This window comes from Stigmatopora nigra, chromosome 1 (genome assembly GCF_051989575.1).
Source record: "Stigmatopora nigra isolate UIUO_SnigA chromosome 1, RoL_Snig_1.1, whole genome shotgun sequence".
Taxonomy (NCBI): Eukaryota; Metazoa; Chordata; class Actinopteri; order Syngnathiformes; family Syngnathidae; genus Stigmatopora; species Stigmatopora nigra.
The window spans coordinates 21,301,619-21,311,640 of record NC_135508.1 but is presented as its reverse complement, the minus strand read 5'-3'; the positions used below and the strand labels follow the sequence as shown (position 1 = coordinate 21,311,640).

The 10,022-nt window shown below is 40.8% G+C and overlaps 1 protein-coding gene across 1 annotated transcript; it reads right to left on the bottom strand.

Annotated features, from left to right (window-relative positions):
* Positions 1-2,540: 2,540 nt before the first annotated feature.
* On the bottom strand, positions 2,541-8,990 carry LOC144199831 (uncharacterized). The gene is made up of 6 exons (XM_077721709.1): positions 8,784-8,990; positions 5,317-5,531; positions 4,715-4,883; positions 4,525-4,620; positions 3,957-4,434; positions 2,541-3,457 (listed from the first exon to the last, which is right to left on the bottom strand). Exons 1-6 carry the CDS (start codon positions 8,808-8,810, stop codon positions 2,541-2,543), a joined length of 1,902 nt encoding a protein of 633 aa, XP_077577835.1. The 5' UTR covers positions 8,811-8,990.
* Positions 8,991-10,022: the final 1,032 nt, after the last annotated feature.

Below are 10,022 nucleotides of genomic sequence, written 5' to 3'. Positions count from 1 at the left end.
CATAGTATGAGTTTAACATTGACAATATGAAATCCTCCTCATTGCATTGGTAGAGGTACAGTCGCTTATCATGGAGATAAGGGGAGTCAACATGAAATTATAGATAAACAAAATCACTGCAGTATAGATTTTTTTTTAAATTGCCAGTTTATCTCAGAGTTAATATTTGCAATTTCCCCTAATCGACTAAATGTTCTGATTTGTGTATTAACCCTCACAGGCCTGTTTGATGAACCACGTGGCAACTTTAAAGAAACTTTTACATAGAGCACTGCTGTCAACATGAATTAGAAGTGAGGCCTTCGAACCCGCTCCCGTTTTTTAGTATTTGGCATGGATAGACACCAGAAAACCGGATGATCATCTGAATTTAATGATAAATTTTCTCTTTATACGTCTGCACACTAGAGACTCGAAGGCACTTGTGCTTTTGTGACTGACTGCTCCCCCTAATATTATACATATTTTTGTGTACTTTTTGGGCTACTATATTTGATAGAGAGCAATAAACAATTCATATTTTCAAAATGCATTTTTCATTTTAGTATTTAAAACTATAAGAATAATTATTAAAATATATTGCTGATCATTGTTTTCCCAAGTGTTCATATAGCTAAAATATGGAGCTCATTATTTCTGGTTTGAATCAAATAAAAAGCCAAAAAAAATTACTTCTCATGTACTAAACAAAAAAACAAATAACTAAAAGGCCAACCAGCTGTAGCTTTCGAAGGGAGTTGGCAACCCTCGTGACAACTCCCCCATAGGACTTCCCACCATTTAACTATCTATTGTGTGTTTTTTTTTCCCCATTGGTGTGTGTCAATGCAATCAGATTTGGTTTACTATTTGAACTGATCTGACCCATAATTAGTCTCAAAATACTTGACTAGACCACATTTGGCAAAGCTCGACAACTTTATTCAACGGAGCATGAAAAAAAGAACAAAAAAAAGAAACCCCTAGTAGGAAAAAAATCCACCTTAATTCCATGTCATTATTTATTTGTGGGTGCACATGTGTAGGGGAGGGGCATACATCCATCCCAATTACTTTTTTACTAAAACAATTAAGCGAATGATGTCCCAGCCACACCCACTTGGTGCTTTCAGTGTTCTTCCCTGAGGTGGGTAATGTAATGGCATTAAATGGTGATGGCATTTACATAATACTATTTTTACATCATTGTTTATTTGAAAAACAAACACAACAATAGCATTTTGCAATATTAATGTTGAACTTTAGTATGTGAATCTAATCAGGATGTCATGTAACATGCTCGATGTAACTAGATTGATGCTAAGTCAACACGAATATCAACAAATACATTGGCAAGCATTGTGTACTGAATACAAAAATATCAATATAAAAGAGACTTTGGTTGTTGTACAATGTCAAATTTACACATCTTTGGCCGCAGCGCAACTGTGCCTTTTGGCACGCACACTTACTTTGTAGCACATACTATCCTGTACAGTTCTGTCTTTATTTTAATTGCTTTCATCTAATTTATAAATCTGCTTTTGAAATACCTTTTCACTTCTTCTCTAGGCGTTACAATGGACATTGCAGACCCTGAAATCAATTTGCCAATCAGAGATGATCAAGAACATCTGGTCAGTATAAACGAGCAGTTCTGTGAATTTTTGGACATGGTTACACTGTTAACAAGCCATCTTGGTACATTAGTTTTTGAGTGGATCAATCAAATCTTGGGCTCCAAAAATTGCACCCATCAACACTTAAATGTTTTTTTTTTCTGATTACATTTTAAAACCTGATTAATATTTCATCCATACATACTCAGACGTCGAGTACGCCACATAGGACAAACAAAAGGTAATTACTTAGAAAGTGCAATTTGCATTGACTTGTGTTATCATGTGTGTGATATTGCAATGGTCTTAAAGATCAGTGTATTTATTATCTTAGATCAGATGGAAAATATCACTTGTATATTTACTAACAATTTGGTATCTATTTTATTTTACAGTAATTGCACACCCAATCGTTTTCAATGACACTTATGAATTGATCACCACTGTTTTTGGGTGAAAAAGGTTACATCCTACACTTTTTGCCAATTTAAGGCATTGTATTGTTATTGTGAATTTGAAAAAAATCCTTAGCTTCTCTTAGCACCGTTTCCGTTTCCAGCAGATGTAGATGTCTTTCAACTAGGTAGTGTGTAGCTAATGAAGAAAAAAAATATTCATTTTGTTTGTTAGTTTAAACATTATTTTGATTAAATAGTTGAGTCAACCTCTTGGTAAGAAAATGGGTCATTTACTGATCAATCTTATAGCAGCTCTCTTGTACCATCGTGTATTTTGTGTCCAATTTAGGTTTTACATTTGTCTGAGCATCTCTGTAGGATTTCAATCTCTTCTAATCAATTCTATGGAATGGTCAATTCCAATTGATTGTCTCCACAGCGACCGCTTGTCTAAAACATATACCAAATTTCTGATTATTTTTACTGAACAGACATAATAAGAGTGTGTAGAGAGGATACATAGCTCAAGCAGGAGTGAAGCTCCTCAGACAGTAGTAACAGAAAGCAGAGGGCTGAGACAGAGTTGAGTGTCTACCTCCACTCGGGTTCCATGGGTCAGCAGTTCCTCCACTGTTGTCCAATCATCAAGCAACTTGCTGTTTCTTAGTCGATTCTGCTTCCTGTGGCTGAGTTCAAGAACTACCTGGGATGACAGTGGGCTGTGAACGCTACCTGCGGCGGCTTCCTCGCCGCTGCGGCGCTCTCTGTGTTGTCGTGACAGCACCAGGTGACGTCTTCTCTCTGCCCTGTTCCAGTAGCGACCAGCCCACTGGCCCTCCACCCCTGTATGGTCCCCACTGCCCTCTCCTTCACCACGTACCTCTTCATCAGTGGTAACCTCGCTGCGTTCCCGTGCTAATCTGTATGCACGTGCTCGCAGGAGCTGACTCCTGACGGACTTTGGATTCGACTGTCGACAGTTGGGCGAAGGCGGAGACCTTGGATTTCTCTGTGCTCCCAGGGTGTTGTAATAGGGACCAGCAGAACCTTTTGGAAATCTGGGTTGATTTCCCAGAGTCTGAAATGCACGCCAATCCGTTGATCTGCTAGAAATCAAGCCATTATTCCCAGAGTCCTCTTCCCTATTGCTGACTTTACTCTGGCCGGCTCTGGTTGGGTTCGGGTGGGAGCCCAGGCCGGTATGGTCCATGCTGAGGTGTGCTGGATAACCGTTCCTGTTTCTGAGATTCCGTGTGTTTTGGGCTGGATGCAATTGGCCATTCTGAACCTGCTTCATTTTGTGGTTTGGTTCTATACTCAAACTTGTCCTGCGGCGCCACTGGGCCTCACTTAGATCCATTACGGTGTGACTGCGTCCTGGCACGTCTATGGTACGCCCCCCTTTTGCTTGCCGCTGTTCCAGCCACAGCGACCTCCGTTGACAAGGCTCCGTGCGACAACCTAAAAGAAGACAAGCTCTTTTAGCCTATTTGTTGTTCATTTGAAGATCCATTTCTGAATGAAATGTGGCTCTGGTGAGATTTAAAATTAACTTGCTTTGATATAAAAATGATAGCATTTATTTTAATGTCAACTCCTTACGAGGATGCGCGGTACAGAAGATGAATGTCAACTCCGTCAATTAAATCCTTTGGGATCTATTGATGATTTATTCTATATGAATCAGCTTGATTTGATTTGTGAGTAGTTGACTTTTTTTTAATCTGATCTCTGTCTTGTGCCCTGTTAGTGTCTAGAGGAGATATATGAGTGAAATGACTGGATTTAACTCCAACAAAAGAGCTCATCTGAGTGTAATCGATTTGAAATTATTTACTGGCACATCAGGCACAATCACGGAAACCCTGTTTGTTACACACATTTCAAAAATCTATGGTAGTCTTTTTTTTGGCAAAAGAGACAACTTAGACAAACTTGAGCATGATAGATGTTTACGAACCAGGGATGGACGAAGGTGGCGAGCAGTTGCGAGTGGGACTTCTCTCGGTACGGTGGACATGGGCAGTGGTGATGCTGCTGTTGGCCAGAGTGTAACTGCTCAAATGCTGCTCCCCCATGTGACTCAAAGGCATTGTCTCGGGGATAGACTCCAGGTCCCAGCGGCCTCTTTGCTCATGAGGAGAGTGGCCCAAGCGTAGTTGTGGGGTATGTCTATGGTTCTTGTGGAAACACCTGTGTTCACCAGTACTGACGCTGTGAAAACCAGAATCGCTGGGTTCTGAAGAAACCAGAGACTCGGAGGAAGAGGAGGAGCCCTGCGAGGAAGCAGTATGCCCCGGTAGCGATGACATGGCATCTGTCTCGGCTTCGGAGAGGGGCACACGGTGACGTGGGCTCTCGGGGCTACAGCCCAGTCGGTTGTCCCCCTCATTGATGGGAATGTAGCCCATTGGATGCCAAGTGGAGTAGTAGTTGGACTGCAAGTAATAAATCAATACTGTTAATGTTTTTGCCTTGTCTTACAAAGATTGGTATTGGTCAAAAATGGTTGGTACAGGAAGAACAACCTGTCTAGAGAAATGTTTCTGCTCCATTTCTCCAGAGTTGTAACAGCCAAGCAGGCAACTCTCAGAATTAGGCTGATGTGCAGACATTTCTGGCGCCTGAACGAACACAGTAAAGTACACATACATTTTGGGATAGTAGTATTTTGAATCACTTGGCCACTATCACCTTGTAATTCAATGAACTGGTTACCTGGAAATCCAGGCGGTCCAGATGGTCCAAGCTGTAGGAGACACTGGGGAGGTAGTTTGTGGCGTGATGCTGTGTGTTAGATCCTCTAAACTGGTATCCGTTGGTTGGATAGATTTCAGGTGACATCATCAAGCCATCATTGGTAGCATACATATTGTCATATAAGTGTCTGTGAGGAAAAAGGCATCCATAAATGTGAATATTATTCTTGGACTGTCCATTGTTATTGTGACCCCAATGTACAAGGAAGGGAATGCGCTACTGTTTCTCCACACAGCAATTATATTTTTGTACCAAATCTTCAACATATTATGGAACTGAACACGATACCCAACCGCGGTTCCAGTATGGTCTGCGTAAGACTTAAAAATATAACAATCGAATAAAATTAATGAACATCAAAAGAAGTGCAAGAAATTTGAATTTCAACAAAAAAAGTTCAACACACTTTCCTATATAGTATGTTTTTTTTCGTACAATTTAGTATTTGTTTTGTATCACTGGACGTGGCTATGGTCTGAGCATGCAAACCGCAAACTGGTGAATTTTCCTGCAAAAACTGCAGTGTGACTTTCAAAGCATGTACTGGAGATGCAACATACCCTGTGTTGTATCTGCCTCTGCTATCCTCAGCCTCCATCAGTCCAATGTCTCTTAGAGCTTCCCAGTGTCTCTCAGAGGGCGTCCTGTGCTCCACACGCCTTCTTCGGTGGCTCCGCCCCGTTTTGCCCTCCACCTGCATGTCGATCGGCTGTCCGTACTGTTCTACGAAGCGCTGCTGCTCATCGCGGTGTCTGTAGCGGCTTGGTTGTCGGGCCTGGTTCAGAGGTTCAAGGCAGCGTTATATAAACATTACATTTGGTAAAAAAAGCAACCCCAGTTATTAGACAGCAAGTGACATCATGCATTTTTTTCTATGCATTTACAATAGTGAACATTTTAGACTGACACTAGCAGGGCAAAAAGACATAAATCTTTGGACTTGAGATATTAAAGAAGGATTAGAAATTAGCTAATCAGGAATACAGTTGAGATGTTTTGGAAACTAAATTAGCCAGGTCAGGATATTCATAGATGCAAAAGGATAGATTTGCCAGGCGCAAGATAGAGTCCAGAAAAGCTGAGGTTGATAGCTAATGGTGAAATGGTGTGGGCTTAAATGGTGTCCCTTAACAGGTCAAGTCGAAAAGAAAGTATTTGCAATTCCATTGTCGCCACAGCGATTTTGTCAACAAACCAAAAGCTGAGACGGTAACAAGGCCCACAGGATGTAGGTCAGCATCCCTCGTTCACCCCGCCCAACTCTTTATGCTCACGATGCAATGCCTCAGGCTCACACACAAGCAACGTTATACACTGATGCATGTTGACGGTGACACGAATTGATTCAAGTTCTCCGTTTTGGCTTTCACACATTTTTTACCACTTTGCATTTTTACCTCTGACTATCTCACTGTCATATATACGTAGTAGGTATTTCCACTGAAACATTTATCTTCTATATATCAAAAGTGAGCTGGAGCACATTCCGTAAACAGAAAATTGTCAACCTAACACCTGCGGACAATTTTGATTTAAAAAAATGCCTGCCTGTGTGTTTTGGAAATGGAGAGATAGTCAGAGTACTAGATAAATGCCATGCGAACCTTGTTCTACTGAATTTTGAGGTAGTGCTAGCTACGGTATCACCAGGGGGCCTCATCCCATCATCGTCACACTATCTAATCTCATGATATCATTAATATTTTCTGTGACGTCACTGCTGAACAAAACAGAAACAAATGTATCACACTCACTTTAATCTATCTGTCAACCTGCCTCAGTAAAATATATGGTGAAAGTTGATGATGAAAATAAAAGAAACATAAAAAGGAATCTTCCTTCTCAATTCGGCATGGAATCACAGATTATTCTTTTGATCAGTTTTGTTTTACAAAAGTGGCTTTTGGATTTGAGTCATTTTCTATTATTAACTACTTAGCAGACTATTCACTTGTAAACATAATGACAGGACTGGGTTTATATTATTTTGATTTGTTGGGAATATGCTGATATGAGTGATGATTGCTACTGCTTTTACTGCATGAACCTGCATTAGGTACACCAACGGATGCCTTCAGGTCAGAATATAGCAATGTGTTGATAAGCTTGCAGGAGAGAAAAGAGTGAAGAACATTGCTATTATTTGGTGCTGAAAGAAATGTCGGATGAAAACATTGCATAAGCGAGCGATGATGCTGACGTGGAGGAGGAAGGAGGAGGGTGAGTCACACTCTTTTCTCGCTTTTTGGACACAAATGTATTTTAGTGATGGATAGGCCTTGTTTTGTGCAAATAGAATTGACTGTTTTTTTAGCTTCTTTATATGGTCTGAAACCATTGGTCAGACGTGAAAGGCATCACACAGTTTTTTTTTGTCTTACTGCAAAATCACAGTTCTTATTAATATTCAGCTGACTGTCACTGGATCCAATTGGAATATTTAAATTTGAACTCTGTGTTCTGATTGGCCATTGGTGAAGTGGGTGTGTCGGAGAGAAGCTCATGGGCCAATGTCAATGCATTTGGTGACCTTTGAAAGAGGCGGATTTCAGTCAGGAGGCAAGTTGTTGCAAAGAGTTCCTGTGCTTAGATTCGTTTTATTCTTCTTAAATGGGAGATTCACTCACTCGATGCTAACACTCTGCAAACGTCCGAAAGAAACACACAGAAGGGGGGTATTTGTGGTACATACCAGGACCAAGCGAGAAGGCCGTACGTATTTGGTTGGCCTGCAAGCAGAGCAAAGGGCCACTCCAACCAGCTAAACAATGATGGTTGCATGGAAAAGTGACAACTCAGGACTCGGTTGAGTGACAAAAGTATTGTACTAAACCAAAGGAAGTATAGATTTATTTACTGCATTATTCATATACTGTGTGTATGAAGGAGCGAGAAGCTTGCTTGATATTAGTGTCCTTGGATGAAAATCAAAGTACGTACTTGTATAATAATGGACGGTGGGACGTTACACCTCACCAAATCAAGAGCAATACAATAATAAAGACTACATAAATAACACAATTCAATCAGAGGACCCCACTTTGACTTATGTTATGCACAAAAGAGTGATAAATATTCTTAAATGACTTTAGTGCTCATTGAAAAGCACATTTTATAATAATAATATACTCTCTACCTCTATTTAATGTTAAATTCAACCTTTTAGCCAATGTGAAAAACGTAATTAACTCTAAGCTTTATTTAGGAAATCAATGATTAGTTACAGTACTAAAATAATGATCTTGGATCAGTGTAAAATATGGTAATTAAGCGGATATACTCCTAGTAAGCCATAACTTATTCTCTCTTCTGAATTAATGTATAAATCCAACAGGTGGATACATTGTGTGATGATACTTTCTCTCATCCAATGAAAGATCATTTAATTGTAATTCAATGTGTCTTTACTAGTATAGATAGATGAAAAGCTGGAGTATGTAACTGATTTTGTATAAAAGTCACTCAAGCCACGACCGTTACAGGAAGAGGTGACACGTATACATTCATACTCTTATTTCATTCATGTATATTCATATCCACATGAATCCCATCTAGCGTCATGTGCTAGGGTTAGCCCACCATCCAAAAAACCCAGTGATTAACGCCCATGTGTCTTTGCACGTGACGTAATGACAAGCTGTCATTGTGCAACATCTTATAATGTGCGACATTCCTATATCCACGGAACACAAAAACTTAACAACTTCACATTAACACATGGCACTGTAACGTCACTAGCATCATGACGACAACGACATCATCATGTAATATGTTCATATGACATCCTCATTATTTTTGACAACCTGTCACTTAATGGGGTGGTCATGTGACCACTGTGAGGCATTGTTTTTGTCACATGACAACAGACTCCAATTAATCCTCTAAAGGCTTCCTCAGACGTTGTCATGGCCTGTGACCATTGACAATTTTAGGACAATATTTTGAAGCCTGTTTCCATGGAAACCCCAAATCCAGGTATCCAAGGAAACGTGCCTTCTTATTGATTTCTCTAGAGGAGGTCACTCACCTTGGTCCGAGTGAGGCGACACCCCATGCTGGCAGCTGGGCAGATCTTACGAGGTGTCAAGATGGCAATGAGGAAGAGGAGGAAGAGGACAAGGGGTGGAAAAAAAAGAGTCCGCCAAGTGCGCTCCTCAGTCTCACTGCCGCTGGCGGGAGATAGCAGCTGCCATGATGCCGCTATGTGCTGGGCATTCAAAGATGAAGTGGTGAAGAGCAGAGGTTGTTCTTCCACCCCCTCCTCCTCTTCCTCTTGCCACTCAATTCTGCCTCAGATCTGTGCCCAATCACAGTGCCCAGGCTGCAGCCAGGTGCTGTGATTGGCCAAAAGAAGCATAGCTGAAAAAAATCCATTCAGGCTTGTCTGAGTCCCTCGTCGCCCATCTTCTCACGGTTCTTTTTCCTCCATGGACGTCTAACGGAGGTTTATTATTTTAACATTCACATCAGCATCTATTAGCATAGCCTGCTGTTTGAAATGACAGATTTGCCACTGAATTCTATTCATGCAGCCAAAGATGTGAAATCTGGGGGGGAAGGGCATTGTAAATGGCAAATACTGAATAGATACATACATCTATTTTACCAGTCTGTGCTGTATAGTATCTTTTCAGACTACAATTACTATATCTAATATTTGCAGAATTTACATTGTAGGGCAAAGAGCAACCAGTCTCTCATCATTCTAATTCATTCATTCATTATCCGAGCTGCTTATCCTCACCGAGGTCGCAGGGGTGCTGGAGCCTATCCCAGTTGACATTAGGCAATGTACACAGGGTACACCCTGAATTAGTGGTCAGCCAATCACAGGGTACAAGGAGACAGGAAACCAATACTCTCAACTTAGGGCAATTTAGAGTCTCCAACCATCTTACTATGCATGTTTTTGGAATATGGGAGGAAACCAGAGTACCCAGAGAAAACCCACACAGGCACGATGAGACCATGCTAACTTCATAGGTCAATAGTCACCTGTGATTGAACCCTCGATGTCAGAACTATAAGTCCCTCCTGACTGATGTACTGCATAATGTATGTGTATCACATTAATAAATGCATATGCAATGGTATAACTTCAGATAATAACAATTAAACCAGGTCCTCGAGGTCTACAGTGGGAGCAGGTTTACATTCCAACAAAAGAGGATACATTTTAATCAATCTGGTGGCCTAAAATTATAGTCAGTTGATTTTCAACCCTGCACCAATTGTGTCCCATTTTGGACCCCTCTGTATATATACT